A 26,187-nucleotide genomic window follows, 5' to 3' on the forward strand; every position below is an offset into this window, starting at 1 on the left:
GGTCTGCCGGGCGCGTCGTTGATTCCGATGCGTTTCACTTTCCATCCGTCCTTTGGCCTAACGGCGGAAGATTCAGCGTAGGTTGGAGATTCCGAATGCGCGCGCGTGTGTGTGTGTGTGTGTGTGTGTGTGTGTGTGTGTGCGTGTGCGTTCACAGTCGCCACCACCACCACCACCTCCGCCGTTACGCCTATGACGTCATCGGAGCATGCGCGCTGCACACGCCGCCGTTCGAATGGAGATTAACGCTACGAGGAGGGTGTAGCTCTGCAGCTGACGGAGCCGTGTTAGCGTTTTCTTTCTAACTTCCGCCTTTCGTGGACGTGACCGACGGGGGGGTAGGTAGAGACGCAAATCGGAGAGGTCATCTGCAGTTTGTTCTCCATGCAGCCCGCTCGAAGTGACGGAACAGGCACTTGTACGTAACCCACCGCGCACGATGACCGCCGAAATCAGTTTCACCAAGCGAGCCGCCGCCGAGCTAAGTCGAAGGTTTAATGGACTGACGGTGCGCAGTAAGGGGTCAACAAGCGGCGGAACTAGTGGCGGGACAGTCCCCGGTGGGAGTAGTAACGGTGGGGGAGTCGCCAAAGACCGCAGTGTGCAAGGGTGCAACGGAACCCCCGGATGGGACAAGAAACGAGTTAACCGTGCCGACAGACCCACGAGGGTGCGGGAGATCATGGCGGGACTTAAGAAACCGCGAACCGTAGAAGAACTATGGCTGGATCCGTCCTTCCTCAGCTCCTTCTTTCCTTATGTGCCGGCCAGGGAGCGAGGGGTTCTGTCCCAGGTGTGCCGCGTCTGGAGGGACGCACTGTACCATCCGGGCTTCTGGAGAGGGGTGCTGCCAGTCCTACGCTGTCGGGAGTTACGGAGTCACTCCGGAGACTTGGCGTCCACTGCAGAAATGCGAAAGCGGATTTACATGAGTCTGGAGCGAAGAGGGTTCAACTCGGTTTGTCTGTTCGGCGCCAACGACGCCGATGTGTACGACTTCGTGAGCAACTTCCCGCCAACCCACATCCGATTCCTTAGGCACGTGGTGTTGCGTTGTTGTAACCTCACCGACAAAGGGCTGGAGATCTTGCTCGAGATGCTGCAAGACGTCACGCAGCTCGAGCTGTCGGGCTGTAACGAAATTACGGATGCCGGACTGTGGGCCAGTCTGGCGCCTCGAATCGTGTCCTTGACCCTGGCCGACTGCATCAACGTGGCTGACGAGAGCGTCGCAGCCATCACTCAGTTACTGCCTTCTCTGTACGAGCTCAACTTGCAGGCTTATCACGTGACGGACGCTGCTTTAGCGTTATTCGGCCCTCATCAAAGTGCTAGCTTGACCATCCTTCGCCTCCACTCCTGCTGGGAACTCACCAACCACGGACTACTGAACTTGGTGCACGTGCTGCCCAACCTGGCAGTCCTGTCTCTGTCGGGATGCTCCAAAATCACTGACGACGGAGTGGAACTCCTCGCAGAGAATCTTCGCCAACTGCGTTCTCTCGACCTCTCCTGGTGTCCCCGTATCACGGATGCTGCCCTGGAATACATCGCCTGTGACCTCACCCAACTGGAAGAATTAATTCTCGACAGGTGAGACATTTATCCTGAAATTTCCCTAAATTGGCTATTGGCTGCTAAAATTATTCTTAACTTCTTTGCTGACAACCTCTTCATTTTCTAAGACTCCTTACAATTACTCTTCAATTTCCCAACGATATTAATGCTAATATTATTCTTAATCCTAATAACACTCTTAATTCCCTCTTAGTGACAATATTCTTTGTCCTGCCTTAATAACAATACTCTTAATCTTCTCTTGGTCCTCTTTTGTGGTAAGACTCTTGGTCTTCTTTTGTGGTAATACTTTTTGGTCCTCTTTTGTGGCAATACTCTTAATCCTGCTCTTGATTGTTTATATATCAACGTTACTCGTAACTTCTCTACATTTCAGCACTCTTGATCATTCTACTGCTCTCTTCTATTGGCGAATTTCTCTTAACTTATAAGTAATCTCATAACTTCTTTCTATTAAAATTTAACTTATAATTTTCCTTAACTTTCCCTAAACAGGTAGTTAACCATTCTATTAACTTATTTGTCTCTTAATTTTTACTCTTAATTCCTGATTTAATATTATTAATACATTAAAATCTTTGAATGACGAAAGCGACCCCTTTTGCCATGATTACAATTTACTGGCAGATCTTATTTCGATAAAATCGTACAGAAAAATCATTGAAAATAAAATTTTTAGAAATAAAATCTTTGAAAAAATCGTTAAAATCATTGAAAAACTCATTAAAAGCAGAAAAAATGATAGAAATCTTTGAAAAATCAGAAAAAGTCATAGAAATTTTAAAGCAAATCATTAAACTCTTCGAAAAAACTAATGATTTTAACGATCCATAAATAATTTTTGAAAAATCGTTAAAATCTTCAAAAATCTTTAAAATCAGAAGAAATCATAGAAATCTTATAAAACATCATTGAAATCATAGAAATCTTATAAAACATCATTGAAATCATAGAAAATCAGAAAAAATTACAAAAATATCAGAATAAATGATAGAAATCTTAGAAAACATCATTAAAATCAGGAGAAATCATAGAAATATCAGAAGAAATCATAGAAATATCAGAAGAAATCATAAAAATATCAGAACGAATCATAGAAATATCAGAACAAATCGTTAAAATCAGAATAGATCATACAACTCTTAGTAAAAGTCCTTAAAATCTTATAAAAAAACTTTAATGATTTTAGCGATCCATAAAAAAACTTAGAAAAAAATTCGTTAACATCTTCAAAAACAGAAGAAATAATAAAATTCTTATAAAATATCATTGAAATCATAGAAATATTCAAAAAAAACATTAAAATTAGGAGAAATCATAGAAATATCAGAAGAAATCGTTAAAATCAGAGTAAATCATAGAAATTTTAGAAAAAGTACTTAAAATCTTAGAAAAAAAACTAACGATTTTAACGATCCATAAAAACTTTGAAAAAATCGTTAAAATCTTCAAAAATCTTTAAAATCAGAAGAAATCACAGAAATCTTATGAAAATCATTAAAATCAAGAGAAATTTTATAAAAATCATTAAAATCAAGAGAAATCATAAAAATATCAGAAAAAATCATAGAAATCTTATAAAAATCATTAAAATCAAGAGGCAACATAGAAATCTTATAAAAATCATTAAAATCAAGAGGCAACATAGAAATATTCGAAAAAAATATTAAAATTAGGAGAAATCATAGAAATCTTAGAAAAAGACCTTAAAATCTTTGAAAAAACTTTAACGATTTTAATGATCATAAAAAACTTTGAAAAAATGTTGAAATCTTCAAAAATCTTTAAAATCAGAAGAAATCATAGAAATATCAGAACAAATCATAGAAATCTTATAAAAATCATTAAAATCAGAAATCATAGAAATATTCGAAAAAAACATTAAAATTAGGAGAAATCATAGAAAGATCAGAAAAATCGTTAAAATCAGAATAAACCATAGAAATCTTAGAAAAAGTCCTTAAAATCTTAGAAAAACTTTAACGATTTTAGGGGTCTATAAAAATTTTGAAAATATCTTTAAACTCAGAATAAATCACAGAAATCTTATAAAAATCTTTAAAATCAGAAGAAATCATAGAAATCTTAGAAAAATCGTTAAAATCTTTGAAAAAACTTTAACGATCCATAAAAAACTGTGGAAAAATCGATAAAATCAGAACATATCATACAAATCTTAAAAATTGTTAAATCTTAGAATAAATAATTAAAAGTTTGGAAGAAACCGTTAAAATCAGAGAGAAACTATCATAATAGAATTTTGGACCCATGGGATTGTTTTCTCTGATTTCTTCTTGTCCACAAAACGTTCTTGTGACGGTTACTTTTGTACTTTAAGTTAATAATTTCACGATTATGTTTTACCACAACAATCATACAAACGTACTCATAGAAGCATTAGACGGACAGACAGTGGTTTTAGAAATTGTCCTTCTTTTCATTTTAACTCACATGTCCAAAAACAAAAGCGAGCTAAGGACCAAAACCCCTTAGCAACAATATTGCTCTCTCTACATTGGTTCGTAAGAATGTAGGTGACATTGTACTTCACTCCTGTTCGACTACTTGTCATTCCTGTCACGTGATCGCACGTGCTCGATTCTCCTCATTGTCTGCGCATGCGTGCATCTCCTAAAGCGGGGTGCCATACAGTCGAAACGCTTCCCGTTAGGCATAGAACCAGGCGCGCCGGATGCACCAAGTTCGATTTCTGCGTATTGCACTATTTCTTCAGCAAAAATAAACCTTAAGAGAAAAATCTGTTTTTCTTAATCGGTTATTGGTGTGTTAATGCATTTTAAAAAGGCCCTTAATTGGTATTGGAATCGCATTAAACAGTCCCTTCATCCTGTAAATACAGCTTCCCGGCGTCCACTGGAGTTATGCCGGAAAAGCCAATCATGAGAGGAACGCGAAATTGTGAGGAGAAAAATTTGTTGAGAGCTGAGGAGATCAGCGTTGAAAGAAATCAGCTATGGCAAGCATGCATGAAATTCTTAACGGAATACAGTGAAAAACAAAGAAAATGGAAAAAAAAGCATACGAGCGATATAATCATGCAAATTCTTTGGTGCGAAATTGCCTCCTCTAAGAATTCTAAAAATAAACCGTGGAGAAAATAATTAATCTTTTTCAAATTAGCTCAACCCCAAAGATGATTTTATGACAGTGCAATGCTGATTACTAGATCAAAAGCGTAATTTCACATAAGGCATTATTTCGTTTTTTATCTGGATTGATTCCTTCAAGATGGCAACGCAACTGTACACCATGGAAAAATTGAACGTGAATCGTTGGAGGAACATTCCCAAGATTTATAACATCTACTCTGGCTACCTAATTCTCCAGATATCAATCTAACTGAGAATGTTTTGAGTATATCGGAAAGGGTATTTTGGCTTCTCAGTTCTCCATTGACCACAATCCATGCACGAAGTGCCAGGACAATAATTTGGGGAAAAAAAAAAAAGGTGTCCCTGTAGATCCGAATGCTAGAGCGTTTGGTTTAATCCAAGATCATTCGGATCTACAGATCGGACCTAAGACGAATTATAAAGATCAAATCTCAAGTATATACGTAAATTAACAAAGAAATCGAAGCAGTTTATGGCTTTACCATAGGTGAAGTAATCGAAATCTGATTATTTCATCGATGCGTTACATTATTTAGAATATATACCGAGGAAGCTTAGGTGATGAGGCATGAATATCTGATTTATTCTATAGTTGGATTGATCTGAGGGATGAAAAACATGATTTTATGGATAAAAATTCCCTTATTTGTCTTCGAAGACAAACTCTACCACGGTGCAAGGGAACAGTGGTCGTAGCCATTGAACCAACCGTGTGTTTTTTAAAGTAAAACGTAAGGAGCATCTTAGGTTGTAGTTTAAACACACTTCTTTAGACTAGCTGGAAACAGGTAAAGTTCTTAAACAGGTCAGCATTGTTTGACTATTGCCTGTCAGCTATCGATTCATTCTCTTATTGGATGAATTTCTGTGGAAAAATGGCCGATTATAATCAGCCAGCTGTCCTTGAATAATGCATGGATGACAGCTTGTCTTTACCATTTCTTTACGTTCAATAGGTGACCGGGTACATTACCGCGAAGATAAGTTCAAGAATGAGCCTCCCTCCTTTAATTTGCTGTGAAAAGAAATGGTAATTAAGATTCTGTCATCGATCTTCTAAGATGACACTCGGCGAAATGAAAATGCAATGTTATTTCTGGTAAATGAGCATGCGTGCACGAGATGGCTGTTTCCGTTTTTTTTTTTTTAAGAGGAAATTCTTTCATGATTGCAAATTAATGAAAGTTCAAATTACGTTAAGTGAGAATGATTGCTGCTCCATCCGAGTGTTTAATCTGATTATCATTAATTTCTAAATGCTTCGAAGATTTATAGGAATGAGTGGAGATTGTCGAAGAAGTTTTGTAAATTTTGGGTAAAAAAACTGAAATCATTTCCAGTTTTATACACCTCAATTAGGATTACAGAAGCATAAAACAGAAGAATTAACAAAAATAAATGTACTTTCAGAATATTCGAAATTGATTTATTTTAACTTCAATTCCAGTTTGGTAGGTCCTATTTAAAAAAAAAATAATAATAAAATGTAATCGATATTTTGTGCATTTTACTTAAAAATAAAATTTTTCATCCCTCAAATCAAAATCTTAATGGAGTTCCGCAGATTTCATTTTCTTTTTCATTCCTTAAATCGAGTTTTTGTAGATTTAATCTAAAATAGAATTTTATATTCCTCAAATCAAAATCTTAATTCAATTCGATAGATTTAATTTAAAAATAGAATTCTTCATTGTTTAAATTGAAAATGTAATCGAGTTTTTGTAGATTTTACCTTAGAATAGCACTCCTCAATCATATTTTTTTTATCTAAAAATAGAATTCTACATTCCTCAATCATGTTTTTTTGTAGATTTCGCCTAAAAATAGAATTCTGCACTCCTCAACATGTTTTTTTTGTAGATTTCGCCTAAAAATAGAATTCTGCACTCCTCAACATGTTTTTTTTTGTAGATTTTACCTAAAAATGTAGTTTTTGTAGATTTTACCTAAAAATGTAGTTTTTGTAGATTTTATCTAAAAATAGAATTCTGCACTCCTCAATTATGTTTTTTTTTTGTAAATTTCACCTAAAAATGGAATTCTGCATTCCACAATCGCCGTTTTTTGTAGATTTCGCCTAAAAATAGAATTCTGCACTCCTCAACATGTTTTTTTTTTTTTGTAGATTTTGTGTATTTACCTAAAAATAGAATTCTACACTCCTCAATCATGTTTTTTTGTAGATTTCACTATTTACCTAAAAATCGAGTTTTTGTAGATTTTATCTAAAAATAGAATTCTGCACTCCTCAATCATGTTTTTTTTTTTGTAGATTTCACCAAAAAAATAGAATTCTGTGTTCCCCAATCATGCTTTTTTTTGTAGATTTCGCCTAAAATAGAATTCTGCACTCCTCAACATGTTTTTTTTGTAGATTTTACCTAAAAATGTAGTTTTTGTAGATTTTATCTAAAAATAGAATTCTGCACTCCTCAATTATGTTTTTTTTTTGTAGATTTCACCTAAAAATGGAATTCTGCATTCCACAATCGCGGTTTTTTGTAGATTTCGCCTAAAATAGAATTCTGCACTCCTCAACATGTTTTTTTTTGTAGATTTTGTGTATTTACCTAAAATAGAATTCTGCACTCCTCAATCATGTTTTTTTTTGTAGATTTCACCTAAAAATGGAATTCTGCATTCCACAATCGTGTTTTTTTTTGTAGATTTCACCACAAAAATAGAATTCTGTGTTCCCCAATCATGCTTTTTTTGTAGATTTCGCCTAAAAATCGAGTTTTTGTAGATTTTGTCTATTTACCCAAAATCTAAAAAATACAATTCTGCACTCCTCAATTACGTTTCTTTTTGTAGATTTCACCTAAAAATGGAATTCTGAATTCCACAATTATGCTTTTTTGTAGATTTCGCCTAAAAATGGAATTCTTTTTCTGTAGATTTCGCCTGAAAATAGAATTCTGCATTCCCCAATCATGCTTTTTTGTAGATTTCGCCCAAAATAGAATTCTGCATTCCTCAATCATGCTTTTTTGTAGATTTCGCTTTAAAAAAATAGAATTCTGCACTCCTCAATCGTGTTTTTTTTTTTTTGGATTTCACCTAAAAATAGGATTCTGATTCTTCAATTGTGCTTTTATTTTGTACATTTCACCTAAGAATAGAATTCTGCACTCCTCAGTCTTGCCTTTTTTTTTTTTTTTTTGGAAATTTCACTTAAAAATGGAATTCTGCATTCTTCAATCGCGCGTTTTTTATATTTTTCATTCCTTAAATTTAAAACTTAATCGAAATTTTGTACATTTCGCTTAAAAATAAAATTTTGCGTTCCTAAAATCAAAATCTTAATGAAGTTCTGCCGATTTCATTTAAAAATTGAATTCTTCATTCTTTAAATTAAAAACTTAATCGAGGTTTTGTAGATTTAACCTAAAAAATTGAATTTTGCACTCCTTAAAATTAAAACATAATTGAGGTTTAGTAGATCTCACCTAAAAAAGAAATTTTATCCTATTTATACAAGTAGGATCAAATTTACTTTCCTTACAAGAAAGTAAATTTTACTTTTGTTTATTTCCCTTAAAATTTTTTTTCTGTTTTCTAAATGTAAAAATATTTTGATTTTGAAGGAGAATTGAATGTTGTTGAATTAAGCTAAGAGATTTTTTCCAATTTTTTATTCTTGACATTTCATATCTTGTGTTTTATATCTTCCATCTTTACCTCATTCATTTTCTCCAGTTGGATTACCACTGCTCCTATTGCTCGATGACGCTGTTTCTGTTGTTTTTTAATTTGCTGAACTGCTATTTCTACTCTATTCTTTTTCCCACTAATTTCCCAGAGGAGATCGTATAAAAATTCACACTAACACCGGCATGCGCAGGTTTTGCAGCTGAATTCACTGCGCCGTTCCTTCCTACCACGCCACTGTCTGAGCAATTTTCGAGTTACTTACCGCATTGTGAAGAGTTTAGGTTCAAAGCGCCAGTAATATGCAGCTGTGAGCTTTATTTTCAGATTGGGCGTTATTTTTATCTCCATCTCTTTGTCTTGTTTACCCCAAAATATCACTTCATAGCTACAGGACTTTTCCACTTCCACTCGCTAAAGAAAATCGATCCGCCATTGGAGCTTTGTAGGAAAATCAATGTGTCACAGAAAGGGCTTTCTTGTCCTCGACGTACAGACGCAAGATGAAAAACAATTTAGGGCATTTCTGAAGCACAGCTGACCACATATCCACAGGGAGACAACAATCGGATCTCTTTTATTCAATATATTCGCTTGTCCCCATCACAGGTCACCTGACTTAATTCGTCCAGCAAGTTCTCTTTGCACAACCCATTGTGAACTTCTATTATCAGTCTGATAATGGCATGCAGCCATTCCTCAATGCCCATCTTAGTTATTTCGAATTTCTTACATTTTGAACACTAAAGGCGCTTACAAAAAATCAATAGCGTGTTCTCCTGAATTCATTTATTTTCGTTTGCCACGTCCACTTGTTATAGTAATAAATAATTAACGATAGAGAAAACAGCGCCCTCTATATGTCCTATTAAATAAAATTAGATTTATAAATAACTTTTGATTCGTTTTCTTCAAAATTAATTTTGCTGGATGAAAAACCCCGCTTTCCAAGATGAAAAATCCATGCAGAAAGCGCGCGAGGTTGCTGTGTGAAATTTTTGTACTACAAACTTTGTTCTGGCTACTATTAATTGATTTTCCAAATGGACTTCTCTGAATGGCCCGAAAAAATATGTTATTAAAAGCAATTGATGAATTCTATTTTATATTAATAAAAAAGAAATGATTTTTTCTTAATAACGTTAGAATGTTCCTAAAACATGCAAACTTCAGTGTCTATTTGGATTGAAGTTGGAATTAATGACGAAATATGGATTCTACAACAAAATGTTTAATCAAAGGTCATGTAGTTAGCCACGATGCTAGGATTCGTAAGCCCTCGCACAGTTGGTATAATCATCGTCCTCCCCACATCCGATGGAAAATACTTGAGTTCGAGTCCCATCAATGATGCAAGGAATTTCACAGAAGGGGAGTTAGTCGGCCTCAGGTGAGGGTGGCATGGTGTTTTGTCCTGTAAACTCTGGTTTTTCGTCCAGCAAACAGGCAAACCGACTACAAAACAAACGCAATTTACAGACGTTATATAAGGCGCAATATGGCTAAAATTGCTGATGCGCCTGAAACTGAATGACAACCAACTAAAACCTTACAACAACCAGGATTCATAATGATATAAAAGGTTAAGAACGAAGACTAGCTAAATCTTCTAAAATACAGTAATGGTGGTGGCCTAGAGTTGAGCTAAAAACCATAAAATCTGAAATATAGGAAAATATTACTTCATGGTAGATTACTCCTTGAGAGCCAAATTACTCGAGCATCCTGGGATCCAGGCCCGGAGTTGTAATTGGCCACTGCTTCCGAAGATTATCTTCAGAAGGAATTCGTCGACTATCTAAGCCTGGAAGAATTGATTTACATAAAAGAACATTATCTTCCATGTAAATCAATTCAAGCCCTACGACACCACTGCAAAACCTCATATATGATTCAAGGATCTCGTCTCTGAACCTTTGGGAATTAAGGTTCTTCTCTCTCTCTCTCTCTCTCTCTAAGATGTAGGTTAGGGGGGGCAGGCCATCATGATTCCTCCTCGAACCACCGCCAAAACTCTTTAGTCATCTGATTGTCTTATTCCTAAAGCGTCTCGTTGTCAGGACCAAGCAGTAATCATCCCCAAATGTTATAACTCTTGGCCGACCTTGAATTCGCCTTCAAAACATCCCTCCTGTGCCATTATGTTGTTGTAACCATTAAATCATCATTCTTAACCCACTGACCACCTGAGCCTGTAGCTGTCCCACCAGTATTCTACTAATAGCCATCCATTGCGAATCCTAATTCGCTACTATTCGCAAATGGAATAGATTATAAGAGTGGTATCTTCTTGATGCAGAAAATGTATATTTAAGAATTGGTCGAATTCCTCTGAATCTCGATGTACTGTATGGCCAAGTCCACCTAAGGTGAGAGTGCAAGATTTCCATACTACACGAGCCACTTACAGAATAGATATACCGACGCCTCGTGGCCTCAGTTACTTAGTGCTCAAATAGCTCTACCCAACTGATATGGCAGTAAATGCTTGTTTAGTGCACACTGGGGAAGAAAAGATGGACAGAATTTTCCAACCGTGTAAAATTTTATAACTGCCACTGTGTCTAGCTATAATAAAATAGTGAAATAAAAATAGAAACTCCATTTGAAAGATGGATTCTGATAACCAGTTGCCGTCTGATATCCGATATACAGGTGAATCTCCTCCCCCCTCCAGTTACGCTGAGGGAAGTGACACGCACGTACAACTTCAGCTGGGATTCATAACGAGATTTGGCGTCACTAGGACTACTTTAGTTGCTAGGAGCAACCGCATTCCTTATTGATCTGCGCACGCGATGCAAACTATGGCTTCTGGGTCGCCGCATTGCTCCTTTGATAAGGCGCAATGTCTCTGTCTTGAGCAGTGGCAGGCCCTGCTTTTCTGTACTACGTCCCCATGTGATGACAGACACTCAGAATGGGCAGAGAAGTTCCTTTCAGCGAATTTTTCTCCTCTTTTTTATCTCTTTTCGAAGAGTCATGCGAGGTACTCCATCCATTTTGGAGTGTTTGCATTTCCATGGCTTCGAGCAAAGACCAAGAACTTCGCTTTTCAAAAACACACATTGACTTTATTCATCTCCAGTTGCTGTAGCAACATCCCATGAATAAAAGGTAGTCCATCTTCTCCAATAGTTTTTTCTCCTTAGATTCACAAAAAGCTAAGGAAATATTACTCAAAAGATAGTCCTAATATACTAGATTTACATGAATTAGGTCTAATCTTCCATATAGGATTAATATAGGATTAATGTACATAAATCAAAAATTAGGCTTAACATCCCATAAGATTAATGTTGAACATAAATCAAAAATTAGGCCTAACGTCCCACAGGATTAATGTAGAACATAAATCAAAATTTTTCATTATATGATTATTATCAAAAATATTAGTATAATTCAAAACATAATTCAAAATATAGTATAATTCAAAATTCAGACAGACCTAACATCCTTTAGGATCAACATAGAGTATAAATAAAAAGTTTGGTTTAATATCACGAGGATTAATTTACAATATAAATCAAAAAATTAGGCCTAACATCCCATGGGACAAATGAAGAATATAAATGGAAAATTAGACCAAATATCTTATAGGTTTAACGTGCAATATAAATCAAATAATAGGCCTACTGTCCCACAGGATTAATGCAAAATGTATCTAATATCCTATAGGATTAATATAGATTACAAATCAAAAATTTGCTCTAAAAATTCAGTATACGTCTAATTCAGTAAAAATTCAGTAAAAATGCAGACACGTCTAATATCTCATATGATAAATGTAGAATATAGATCAAAACTCAGGCCTAGCATCCCATAGGATAAACGTAGATTATAAATCGAAAATTAGGCTTAATATCCCATAGGATTAATGTACAATATAAATCAAAATATGAGGCCTGACATCCCATGGGACTAATGAAGAATATAAATGAAAAATTAGACCAAATATCTTATAGGTTTAACGTGGAATATAAATCAAATAATAGGCCTACTGTCCCACAGGATTAATACAAAATGTATGTAATATCCTATAGGATTAATATAGATTACAAATCAAAAATTTGCTCTAAAAATTCAGTATACGTCTAATTCAGTAAAAATTCAGACACATCTAATATCTCATAGGATAAATGTAGAATATAGATCAAAACTGAGGCCTAGCATCCAATAGGATAAACGTAGATTATAAATCGAAAATTAGGCTTAATATCCCATAGGATTAATGTACAATATAAATCAAAAAATTAGGCCTGACATCCCATAGGACTAATGAAAAATTAGACCAAATATCTTATAGGTTTAACGTGGAATATAAATCAAATAATAGGCCTACTATCCCACAGGATTAATGCAAAATGTAAGTAAAAAGTCAGGACTAGCATCCTATAGGATTAATATAGTATAAAAATCAAAAATTTGCTCTAAAAATTCAGTATAATTCAGACAGGCCAAATATCTCATAGGATAAATGTAGAATATAAATCAAAACTTTGGTCTTAAAATCCACTGGGCATTTTTGGAGTATAATTTAGACTGACTTTACATTACAAGGATTAATGCAGAACATAAATCAAAAATTACACCTAACATATCAGAATATTAATGAAGATTATAAATCAAAATTTAGCCTTGACGTCCTATAGGATTAATATAGAATATAAATCGAAAATTAGGCTTAACATGCTAAGATTAATATACAATATAAATCAAAAATTGGCTCTAAAAATCATTGGTCATTTTTGGAGTACTATAATTCAAACTACAACCATTCAGAGTATATTTAAAATGGCAAACATTCAGGGTATAATTCAAACAGGCTTAAATATCCCATAGGATTAACGTAGAATATAAATCAAAATATAGGCCTAGCATCCTATAGGATTAACATATAATATAAATCAAAATATAGGCCTAGCATTCCATAGGATTAACGTAGAATATAAACCAAAATATAGGCCTAGCATCCAGGTGAAAATTTTTGGAGTATAATTCAAATAGGAAACCTTCTGAATTTTTAAGATTTAGGTGTAACAAGCAAGCACTTAAAAGGCACTGCGTCATTTCTCAGAAACGCGTTATAACATAAACATGAAACGCCTACACGATCTTCAAACGAATGCTTGATATCTGGAATTATTTTACTTGCTCAAACGGGCCCTTGTCAAGCAGAAATTTTTCCTTTTCTTAAATCTATAATCACCCTGGATTTCTTTACGCTATTTTGCGCGTTACCATAGCAACAATAAGTGTATTTTGAATCTGAGCTGTAGGCGTAAAGGAAAATTGTGCCCATCGTTCGATGTGTCGCGATTTTCCTCGATATTGTATAAACCTTGGAGTTAAAAAAAAAGGGGGTAATTTAGGCTCTCAATCGATTTCTTTTTTTTATTTTTCTTTCATTTTTTTAAATGATAGCAAACATTTAAATTTATTGCGATAAATACCTTAACATGTTTACCCTGCCACCACCTAGTGAAAAACACTTGTAGGAGCTGAATTTTTTTTGCAAAAATCTGCCACCCCCTTGCAAAAACCGGTAGAAAATAATCAGGGGATGAAAAGGGAAAAAAAAAACTAAGCAAAAATTGTTCAATAAATCAAATTATAAGATAAGAATTTTGCTGAATATCCGTACGTTAATTACATTTAAATGGCAGACGAACTGCTGGCGCAATCAAAAAAAATTCTGAGCTCGTGCTGGCTTTGTTTTGATCTTTGCAACAATTAACCGCGTGAATCATGTTTAATTGTTGCAGATCAAAAAAAAAAAAAAAAATTGGCTAATGGCCAATGATCATTGGACTCTTTCCCTCTTGGGATTAAATGAAAAAATTTTTACTACTGAAAAACTGAAAATCAATTCGTTTCTTTTGTCTCCATGATTATTGAATATTGTAATTCAACAATTGAGCTATTCAACACCTTGAAGAGCAGAAGTGAGTTCATTGTCGTTTGCTTATTAACGCTGTTTTTGTGTGTTGCCTTTGGCGATTATGACCAACCTTATACCCCCCTCCTTGGTTAATGAGACCAATCCACCGGATGCCAGCGTTGCATCTCTCTAGTACCACCCACGCCAAAGCCCTCACGTGGAAAATTATTGAAGGGGGATATAAGTAAACGCTCCTTCACACGTCTCATAACTTACGTTCACCCAAATTGTGAAATGGTGTGAAGGACTTATTTATGTGCACTTTGTAGTATAAAGGAGAAGGGAGCGTGTTTTGCGCACGTTCTGTTAAAATTAATATTTACTGGATGAAAAACCACGCACTTTCACCTGAGACCGAATAACTCGGCCACATTGCGAAAAAGGCCCATAAAAGTTCCTCAGGTCATTAATGGGATTAGAACTGGTCTTTTCCACGTGTGTTAGAAGAACGATGACTATACCAACTGTGCTACCCATGATCGTCACTCCAGAAACCGTTCATTGACTTCTTTACTATTGGATATTATTGAGAATGACCTCTATTTTTCATTCCATCAAAAAAAATTAAGTCTTTCACATTGACATGAACACAGAAGCAAATATTTTGAAGATGGTGGTTGAAATAAAAATACCACTGTAGGAGCATCCACTAGTTTGCATACATCTACACAAAAGTTATGGAGGGTTAAAGATAAGCTTTCCATTTTTGGAAAGTACAATCTTAGGCGCAATATGGTCTACGAAATGGAAGTTTGTAATTATAAAAATTGAGGTTAAAAAAGATTAAATCAACAACCTTATTGGGTTTGTTTTTTCTCCAGTTTTGGTACTCTGGTTGCCGTATATTGAAATAAAATAAATGGCAGGTGGTGCAGGATAAGAAATGAAGATTTCGATTTATTCCACTTTATCAGAACTTGATTTTTATCTGAGTTCTGTGTGCCAAGGTTTAGTGTCCTTTGGAGATAGGGTCAGTCCGTTTTTTTAGCAATTTTATTGAAAAAAGCAGGCGCCACTCTTCCCCCAGACGGCTTATTGATGAGTTTAAAAAAGAGTAACGACCGAATGAAAGATCCATAACTGGCACGCGTCCCACAGAACTTTCCACCTCACTCCGCATTAAAGGTCACACTATGGAAACCCCCCAACGCAGTATATACACGCGACAAGAGGGTGACGTCACCTTCTATTTTTCATAAGCAATTAATGGTTGCCTTTAGTGGACACGTGCACGCTGACGTCACACAGGCGCCACTGCAGATACCTGCGTAAATTAACCTCCTTTGCTGTTATGCTAAAACGTCAGCAACGTAGACCATATTGCGCCTAAATTGCGTGTGTTCTGAGGTCGATTTGCTATTTTATGGATGAAAAACCTCAGTTTTGAGGAGAAAAAAACTATGCTACTGATACCGACTAACTTGGCCACATTATGAAAAGGCCCATAAAAATTCCTCCCATCATCAAAGGGACTCGAACTGTGGTCTTTTCCACCCGGTGTGGGGTGGAGGATGGCAATTCTACCAACTGTGCTACCCACGAGGGCCCTATCTAGTATTAGTTTAAATATCTACTGTCAAGTCTATTTGCACTAGAGGGTATAGAAATGGATAGCGTCGCTGTCTTCTTACACCATCTGGAAATGGCCTGGATTCGAGTTTCTTCTCTGGTAAAGGAGGGAAAATTACTACAGGATAAGACTTATTTCATGATGGTAACTGCATGAAACCAGACCTACTTTTCATTGATTTTTTTATGTTGATGGCTAAAGCATAACCATGAGTCATTCCACTGGGCTTTCTTTCTACTTGAATCTTCTTTCTTCTGGTGAGTTGAAAACAAATATACATGACGTAGAAGAGATGCAGACATTCTATTGGCTTGTCGGATTGAACTTAAAGCTAAGCACTTTAGATGGACAGACATATTCTGGATGACATCAAGGGACGTAATCTGAAAGCAACCCTTTTAAGCTGGGGATGACCTACATAAAGGGGAGAATATTTAAAAAAAAAAACACAGCTAAGGGGAGAGAAAGAAAGGGACACGCGAACAGACTGCAGAGCATGACGGATCACTTTGGAAACTAAATGCTTGCTTCGGGGCATCGACGCTGAAACATGTACTCCTAACTGATTTTGTGTGAAGGAGACGGCACGTGTAACAGCTGTGATACCGTGCGTTTCCAACCCCCTTCTCCCCGATCATGATGCAGAGGGACCTCAGAGGGAGCTTTTGAATCAGCTCCCTTTGTGGATGATGCTGTGAGAATGATTGCTTATTGGAGAGCTTTTGTTTTTATTAAAAATGGGACTTGTATAGTTCTTGGCTTATGTGATATATAGAGTTTAAAGTGGAATTTATCAAATTTTACTCCCAAATCTTTTAGTGTCTGGGATCTGGTTATTATTATGGGGGTGGGGCTATGGTATTGTCATATTGGGTAGATAACAAAGGGAGCCCCTCACAATTTTCGTCTTCTGATGTCGTGGTCACAGTTGTATTTTTTTTCTCTGGATTGATAATTAAGACTGTTGGCTGCTGCCCGACTTGAAAATTAATTTACGGATGGCTAAAGGTTATCAGCATCTTCTTTTGATATTGCTGTTAATAGTGGTAAATGATGTAAGAGAGCAGGTTTATACAGCATTTGCCAAAAACTATCCATATCATCTGTCCATCCTCTCTAATAACCTACCTAATCCTTCTTTGAATCTATAGAAACCCATTTCCACAAAACCAGATGGACGTTTGTTGCGGTAATCTGCAATTTGCAGAATTGAAGTATGGTAAGAGTACCCTTTTGTGTCCCTCATTAATCCCGTTGCTCTTCTCTGCCCCGGTTCAGAGAAATTCGCATCTTTCTTAAAATGAGGCTTCCAAACTTGTATGCAGTAATCAAGATGTGGTCTAAGTGTTAGACCACATCTTGATTAATGAATATACAACGGAATAATCATCTCCTTATCCACGCTGGCAAAGTGCTTGTATATCATGGACAGAACACTATGAGCTCTCTTGCTCAGAGATCTTCATGTTGGTCTATAAAACTACCTACCCGAAATAACGTACCAATTTTAACATCCAATTTTAAATCTCTAGGGACCTCCCTGGAACCCAAGGAAGCGCTCATTAAAGATTTAGGTGGCATTTGGGTCCTGTCTGAATGTGTGATGATGGATGAAACAAGGTAAATGAGTGAGTGAGTACTGTTAGAAACCAGTCTGTCTCTAAATAATAAAAACAAAAACTGTACTTGTGTAATTGTTAGTATGGTAGCTGGATACTGAGTGTAATAAGTGGTTGGTATGTGTTATTCTAGCAGCTCCCCCCCCCCAAATTGGACTGCAATGAGGATAACCTACGTGGAAACCCCTGCACTGCTCATGCCCTCTCATTTGTGGCATGGGATATGCTGACAACAGCTACAACTGGTCTGGCTGGTGTGGGATTATTCATATGGAATCGCTGTCTTCAGTGCGACCTCTACCAACATAGGGCACCCTATGCCTTATTCCCAACTTACCCATACTCCCTTCCCCCACCTCCCATCCCTATTTTTCGCCTGGAAGACTATACCACCACAAATTTGTACTTTCCTTGTCAGTCGCCCCTGTGGATGATGGGCTTCCACAGGGATTCTCCTCTATTCCTTTAACTTCCTACTCCTTGGTGGACAGCCTTCCTATCATCCACTGTAACCTACTCTGTCAGCCCCTTCCACGTCTTCACTGGGGCCCATCCTGGCAAGCTCAGGCACAGTCCAGGGTTCGTCCTCGCCACAGACGTTCTTCTACTGTACCCAGCTGCCTTCTCTAGGCGGTGGACGCAAACGCGGGGTTCCACTAGGTGCTCTAGCGTCCCAAAACATTCTTTGTAGGGGGGGGGAAACCCCGGTGGCCCTAGACATCGTGCAATATTTAATTTTTAGAATGTCTTCGACTCGGAACGCATCTTAGCATCACTTGTAAAGTTGCAAATAATTGGACAAGTTCTTTCGTGCCATCATCATTAATCTTAAATTCAGTACAGGTACGAGTAAAACATTTTTTTCTAGTTAGAATGGAGAGTTTCATTTTATTGTCCGTCCGCATGTAATAACTCGACTCCTAATGAATGGATTCTCATGAAATTTTATATTTCGCTCTTTTAGAATGATTGTCACTGCTATCCAGGTCGAAGATGTCCTGCGTATCAATGGAATTGGATCTCTCTAATCTCATAGACTTTTTGAATCTACGCAGACTTCAGAAGAATACTCAATGATGGTCTAAAAATAAAACTGCTCCTTACTCGATGATCCAATCAGCAGTGTGCGGAGACAACGTTCTGCCAATGACTCCTTTCAGAGATCCGTCATTTCTCCCAAAACAATGGAAAAGGTTTCGATCTTTAGCCGAAGACACGTGTTAGCCGTGCAGCGTTTGTTGTGACCCCGAGAAAGTTGTCTGTGAAGTGTCTTCTGGGAGGGGGGTGGAAAGAAGATTAAATCAGTTCTTCAGGATGAAGTTGAGGCGTTGCCAAAAAACAGAGAAATCACTCAGCCACACGAGAACTTTTTTCTCTCATCTCCTGCGAAACATTAATTTTTTTCCTCTTTCCATTCTGTTAGCGATGTTTGTCGTTTGTTCCTTGTATTATTTATTTCTCCTTTCTCTTTCCAAGATATTCTCCCTCCTCTTCTCTTTCTTCTGCTCATCTTGTATTCATTCGGAAAGCAGCGATAAAGGATTTCTCAAGACTAAGTGAATTTCTAGAACAGGTCTGGGAAAACTTCAAGAAAAAAGAGGAAGGATAGAAGCAAGATAGCACTGCATGAACTCCAGCTGAGTTTCAGAACATTAATACATCAACATCATTAATACTTCAATTAATATTTCAAGAGTACTCATATTGTTCGACTACATCGACATCGATTGGCCGACGAACAACAAAATATACGTCAAGAACAGAAAGTAGATCGTAGCAGTACAAAAATAAATAGTGCACCTCATGAATAAATCAACACTGGGCATATTGAACAGGTCAAGAATAATGCATATAAAAACAGATATGAACACAACATTAATAAGAACAGCTGGATATACATCATTAATACGTCAAGAATACTTTTAGCAGCATCGAAGTACCAACAATACATCAGCAATAATCGCATAAGACTATTATAGGCCAAGAATACATCAATACCGATATATAGTGATCTATAAACAAATCAACAATAAATGCGTGCAAAGACAGCAAAGTATACGTCGCGAATACATCAACTGAATATTAAATATCCCAAAGTATATCATCGTAATATGTACAAGGACAGCGAAGTATACGTCATAATTACATCAACTGAATATTAAATATGCTGAATACATCAACAGTAATATGTACAATAACAGCGAGTATACGTCATAAATACATCAAGTGAATATTAAATATTCCGAATATATGAACAGTAATGTGTACAAGAACAGCGAGGTATACGTCATAATTACATCAACTGAATATTAAATATCCCATATACATCTAGTAATGTGTAAAAGAACAGCGAGGTATACGTCATAATTACGTCAACCGGATATTAAATATCTTGAATACATCAACCGCCCCCCCCCCATTTCCTCATCATATATGTACAAGAACAGCAAGTCATAAATACCTCAACTGAATATTAAATATCCCGAATAAATCAACAACAATGTGTACAAGAAGAGTGAGGTATACATCATAAATACATGAACTGAAAATAACATATTCTGAATACATGAACAGTAATGTGTACAAGAATAGCGATTTAAATGTCATAATTACATCAACTGAATATAAAAATATTCGAATACATCAAACCCTTTCCTAATCATGGATGTACAAGAGCAGCGAGGTATACGTCATAAATATCCCATATAAATCAAGAGTAATATGTACAAGGACTGCGAAGTATATGTCATAATTACATCAACTGGATATTAAATATCCTGAATACATGAACAGTAAAATAGGTACAAGAACGGCGAGGTATACGTCATAATTACATCAACTGAAATATTAAATATCCCAAGTACATCAAACTCCCCTTTTCCTCATCATGGATGTACATAACCAGCGAGGTATAGATCAAATGAACATTAAATATCCCTTATACATCAAGAGTAATATGTACAAGGACAGCGAAGTATACGTCATAATTACATCAACTAAATATTAAATATCCCAAATACATCAACTGTAATATATGCAACGACAGCGAGGTATATGTCATAATTACATCACCTGGATATTAAATATCCCGAATATATCAACAGTAATATGTACAAGGACAGCGAGGTTACATCAACTGGATATTAAATATCGCGAATACATGAACAGTAAAATATGTACAAGAACATCGAGGTATACGTCATAATTACATCAACTGAAATATTAAATATCCTATATACATGAACAATAATATGTACAAAGAGTGCGAAATATACGTCCTAATTACATAAACTGGATATTAAACCTCCCGAATACATCAACAGTAATATGTACAAGAACAGCGAGATATACGTCATAATCAACTGATATGAAAATATTCGAATACGTCAACCCCCTCCTTTTTCTCGTCATGGAAGTGCAAGAACATACGTCATATGACGTGTGTTCTTGAGGTATACGTCATAATTACATCAGCTGAATATAAAAATATCCGAATACATCAAACCCTCCTTTTCCTCATCATTTTTATTCGAGTAAAATCACCAACTTTGATTTATGCTCTAAGAATCCCCGTCATTGATGTTATCTAGCCATAAAAGGAGGTGTTTCTCTTTGCACGAGACATGGACGAGCTGCAGATGTCAATGTCCTGCATCTCACTCCTCTTCCATGTCATCTCTGACCGTGAGATGCTCCAGAACGCTACTCAGTGATGCATCTTTAATCCTTGCTGGCGCCACGATTTCCTCCCGAGCTCTTAATTGGCGCTCAGCTTCTCGGTTTCTTTTCTCTGGCCAGAATACCCCTCCCCCCCCCAACTAAACAACGACCCCAATTGCATCCAGCAGTTCAAAGACCTCGATGTTTAGGAAGAGCAGCAGAAAGTTTAATGATTCGTTGATAAATCTGAGGAAAACTGGAAAGTCTTTCACATTTCCAGCAACTTCTCCAAATCTAGAGTTGTTGCCACACACGCGCGCACACACACACACATACGAAAATCGACCAGCTGTTCATTTACAGACACGAGGGGGTCGTCAACAAGACGAAATAACCTACATTAAATTTCCGTGTATTACATCCAGGTGGGATTTATGGATGCATTGGGCATGTGTGACCTGGATTCTTCGGTCTACTGTTTTTCTCTTGTTTCCATCTGTAATGGGCAATGGAGCAATCCTAATTAACAATACATGCTCACCCTAAACACACGCTATTCTTCAATAAATGATTTCATTGCCTTTGGCTACACGCGCGCCATCTATATCCAAAGAAAGACTCTCTTTTCAAGTACGCAGTTGGATTATTGATTTATCTCCAACCGAAAAAAAGAACTCTGTGGGTTGAGGTCTATAAAATAAAATAATTTTAACTTTACCATCATCCAGTGAGCAACCAACATTTTCTTAACATCCGGGATCTGATTGCAGCCTTGGACTTTAAGAAGAAATAAAGAAAAAGATGCCCAAAGACCTGCTTAGATGGGTAAAATTGGAAGATGGAAGTGGACCGCACCCATTTTGAAAGCACTCATTAGAAACCCACCCAGCGATTATTCCTTCCGAGAAATACAATGCCCAGAAATCTCTATGGCAATTTTCGTAGTGACTCATGTTTACCACCATAAAACTTTCACCGCAATATTTATGTTACGGAGAAAGTGGATTTACAGGGGCAGTCCATCCAATATCTATAATCTTCAGAGAAACTGCTGTACTGGAATTAATTTAAATTCTATTTTAAGTCTATTAACAAAAATATGTGGTTAAGGGGGTTTGGGGGGGGAGAAGAGCCCATTGTGTTCATATATACACTATATTGCCAAAAGTAACTGGACACCCTCATGTTTCAAAGAACTTTTTATTGATACAATATTTAATAACATGTCTGCCATTCTTTGATTTTTGTTTGTTGTTCCCAAATCCCAGACGTGTGCGGATACTTTTGGCAATATAGTATATATGTACACACATTTAAAAAACAGGTTAATTGGTTATTTGTTTAAAATATAAAACTGCCTGTTTCAAGTCTAATTGGACCTCTATTGGTCGCCTGATGAGGGACTAGCCTTCAGCAGCAGCTATCTGAACGAGTTTCACTGGTAGCTATGTGTCTAGTCATACAGCGCTTGCGTGAGCTGGTGACAAGTTTGACGTTACTTTAAGAAAATTAAGAGCAAGGAAAGAATAAAAATGCCCAGTGTGGGTACAGCTGGAAAAATTTATGCTTGATTGAATCTCTATTTTAAAATTTATCATTTCTTATCCATAAGTGACTCAATGAATTTAATATTTGAAAAATAACTCGAGATACTGCGTACTACGTCTGTACATGCATCAATCATCGCGCATGCGCATTTTCATTATGGGAGTTCTCATTATCGGGACGATAACAAGTTACTGGTGGGTAGATTGGAACCTCAATCTCCAATTAACGAAGCAGTGGGTAGATGTTTACGTCCAGAGCCAGGAGAGGATTTGGTTTCCACCAAGGAATTATTAATTATCATCAAGATTTGTTTACTATTAATGGATTATTAATAAAGGAGTCTAAGAAGGATTCTGTTTCTATCGAAAAGGAGAACTTGGTGGTTTATCGAGTACAGTTTTAGCGAGCAACCTTTGTTGTTATTTAGGGTTTCCTTGGCAACGCCACTGGCAATGACGTCACTCAGTATCACCTGAAGGGCTCTTCTGTGACAGTCAACAACTCTGCAAGTGGAGTTGCTAATCAAGACTTTTGCGTTGGGGTATTCGAACGTTTTTATTCTTTTCGAGTAAGAAATAATTTTATTTAGAAAGATGATTTGAATCTTTCCATCGATTGTTACTTGGGGTGACTCCATAAAGGTTATTTGCGATTTTCTCCATGATTTAACAGGAAAGAAAGAAAGATAACAGTTGTTGGTAATTGGCTAAAATTAATTGATGCAGCCTGTCAGATAGTAATTGGTTTTATGATAATTACCTAGCTGCTCAGTTATCAACTCATTATCTATGAAGGCAGATAATTAATCTTAAAATAAAATGCAAACAAAACATGATATACACTCTGTCCAAAAAAAAATGAGACACCTTTTGAAATGGGCATCAACAGATAATTAAATGTATGGGTATGCAAATATATGGTGTGAACGCAAGTTTTGGTGTCAGATAATGCTTTTCTGGGACTTCTTGGTCCAATTCCATCATGGGGGAGTCAGCTGATCTTTCTGATTTTCAGAAAGGTTGGAGTATTTAGCAGGAGACATAATTGAGAAAAAGGAAATCACTGGTATGTCGAAAGCAACCATCTGAAAAGTATGCAATGAGAAGAAGAGCAAAGGAAGAAATGTTGGTACTCCAAGAATGCAACCACAGGAATTTAAAGCAAACTGTGTATCAAAATAAAAGATTCGCTGTGCAGCAGACCACTGAAAGAGTCACTTTTGGTAAAGAAAGATCCATTTCCAAACGAACTGTGCGGTGGAAGTTGACGAATCTGGGATTTGGTTGTCCTGTGGGTATATAAAACGAACTTATTTCGACTGGAGTAGTACCTCCAACGCGAAGACTTGACTATTGAACAGTGGAAAAAGATTGTTCTCTGACGAGTCTCTACACTTTTTACACCAATGGTAGGAGTGTGGTGTGAACCTCATGAAACCATGCTCTTGTCCATTACTCAAGCTGCTGAAGATGATTTCATGGTGGTATGGGAGAGATTCTGCTGTTTCAGACTGGATGTGCTCGCATCATTAGAAGATCGTGTTATCTCCATTGAATATCTTTCGAATCGAATCCTGAAATGCTTTATTATAACCCGAATTGCGATGGATTCTTTGAAGACGACAAAGTAGCTCTCCACCTTGAAGAATTTCATATGAATAGTTCGGAAAACATTCTCAAGATTTCCACCACTTACCCCGTCTCCTAATTCTTCAGTTCTGAATCCAGCTATCAGCAACTGCATCCTCCATTAGTCTTCCTCTACATTGAGATGGTTGCTTTCGACACAAACCAGTGCTCTCTCAGCTGTAGTCCCTAAACGTGCTCCAACAATAACACCTTTCTTAAAGTTGGAAAGATCAGCTGTCTCCTTGATGATTGGATCCATTAAGAAGTCCAGGAAGGCGTATAATATTTATCTGATGCTAAGAAATTCGTTTGCTACGTTTAATTATCTGTTGACACCAATTGCAAAAGTTTTATAATTTTTTGGCTAGCCAGTGCATACGAAACCAAATCTTGTCTTTTGGCCATTTTAATATGATTCAAATTTCGAATGAAAGTATACAAATTGAACAGCAGAGGATTAAACCAACCCTATTTCTTCTCTGTCTAGGTGCGTCCATATTAGTGACATCGGAGTTGGCTACTTATCTACTATGGTCAGTCTTAGCGCCCTCTACCTTCGATGGTGTACACAAATCAGAGACTTCGGTTTGCAACATCTCTGCAGCATGCGCAATCTTCAGATCCTGTCATTAGCAGGTAAGAGAAAACGAATTAAAAGCTGTAGATCAGTCCAATAATAACAGTACCACCAAGCGGAAATATCTGGCGCATGCATGAGAATAAGTATTGTTTTTTTTTTTCTCTTTTAATGTACTTAATCCCTCTTTGTTTTCTCTTGCTTCCAGGGTGTTCTCTGCTCACATCGAGTGGGTTGTCGTCCCTAATACAACTGCGCCATCTGCAGGAACTGGAACTAACTAACTGTCCTGGAGCATCTAGGGAACTCTTTGACTATCTCAATGAACACCTTCCACACTGCTTGATCATCGAGTGACTGAAGGATGCAAAAGAAGAAAAAATAAATAAAGATGAATGGAAAAAATCACTTTCGCTTAATGTGTGTGTGTGTGTCTTTGGCCATTGTGAATACCTTTTACATTCTTGAGTTCGACTAGAAAGAAAAAATCATCCCCCTTGAAGAAGTCTGTAAGATAAATGTCGAAATGTCACGAATAGAGCTAAAAAAAATAGTGCGAATGAGAAACGATTCATGTGCAAAATGTATTTTTGGATATTCTCTAGAAACTTATCCTCAAATGGCTACGAGTAGAAAGACCTAAATTTTATAGAGGAGTATCATTGAGCGTGTTGGTGAGCTTTGAGTGCAATGGCTGTACATCGAGGTGTATATTTTAATCGATAATTAATTATTATATTATTAAAAAACCCCAAATTGCTTTGCACAGGGTACTGGACTTATAAATCCATCTGTAAATTCATATAATTTATCTTAGGACTGCTCATTTTGTCTCATTTTTCACGCAGCCAAGAAGGTTGGCCACACTCCACCTATGTATAGCTCAAGGAAGATCAGGTGCTTGAATCCACCCTATGCTGTAGAGTTTTATAATTAAATGAAGCGCTATTTCCTCTTGATTTGTGAATATTGGAGGAAATCAATAAAAATATTAAAAAAAAAACATATTTTAGGTCTGACCACTTCTTAGAATCCACATCGAGCTTGTAATTACATTGACTTGTATCATTTGAGCATTGTGTTAGATTTATATTTGCAAGATAGACCTTCATTATCTATTAAAATTATTTTCTTTTTAAGGTTTATTGATGGTTTATTGATGTGTTTACAATTTTACATATGGCGTGAGAAGGCGTCACCATGGAAACCTAAAAATAACATTATATTTACAAAATTTGTCGATGGAATAGAATGCATTTCGAAAATATAACCTTCATATTG

At 36.6% G+C, this 26,187-nt stretch overlaps 1 protein-coding gene across 2 annotated transcripts; it reads left to right on the plus strand.

The window, feature by feature from the left end:
• LOC150084098 (uncharacterized) lies at positions 1–25,937 on the plus strand. Of its 2 annotated transcripts, XM_090375892.1 has the most exons (4): positions 1–566; positions 645–1,593; positions 24,817–24,965; positions 25,115–25,937. In XM_090375892.1, exons 1-4 carry the CDS (start codon positions 440–442, stop codon positions 25,261–25,263), a joined length of 1,374 nt encoding a protein of 457 aa, XP_090232018.1. In that variant the 5' UTR covers positions 1–439; the 3' UTR covers positions 25,264–25,937. The 2 variants fall into 2 exon arrangements, with proteins under 2 accessions (XP_090232018.1, XP_090232017.1); XM_090375891.1 differs by having other exon boundaries at positions 1–1,593.
• Positions 25,938–26,187: the final 250 nt, after the last annotated feature.

Source organism: Mastigoproctus giganteus, chromosome 6 (assembly GCF_048544385.1).
Source record: "Mastigoproctus giganteus isolate SK-2022 chromosome 6, ASM4854438v1, whole genome shotgun sequence".
Lineage (NCBI taxonomy): Eukaryota > Metazoa > Arthropoda > Arachnida > Uropygi > Thelyphonidae > Mastigoproctus > Mastigoproctus giganteus.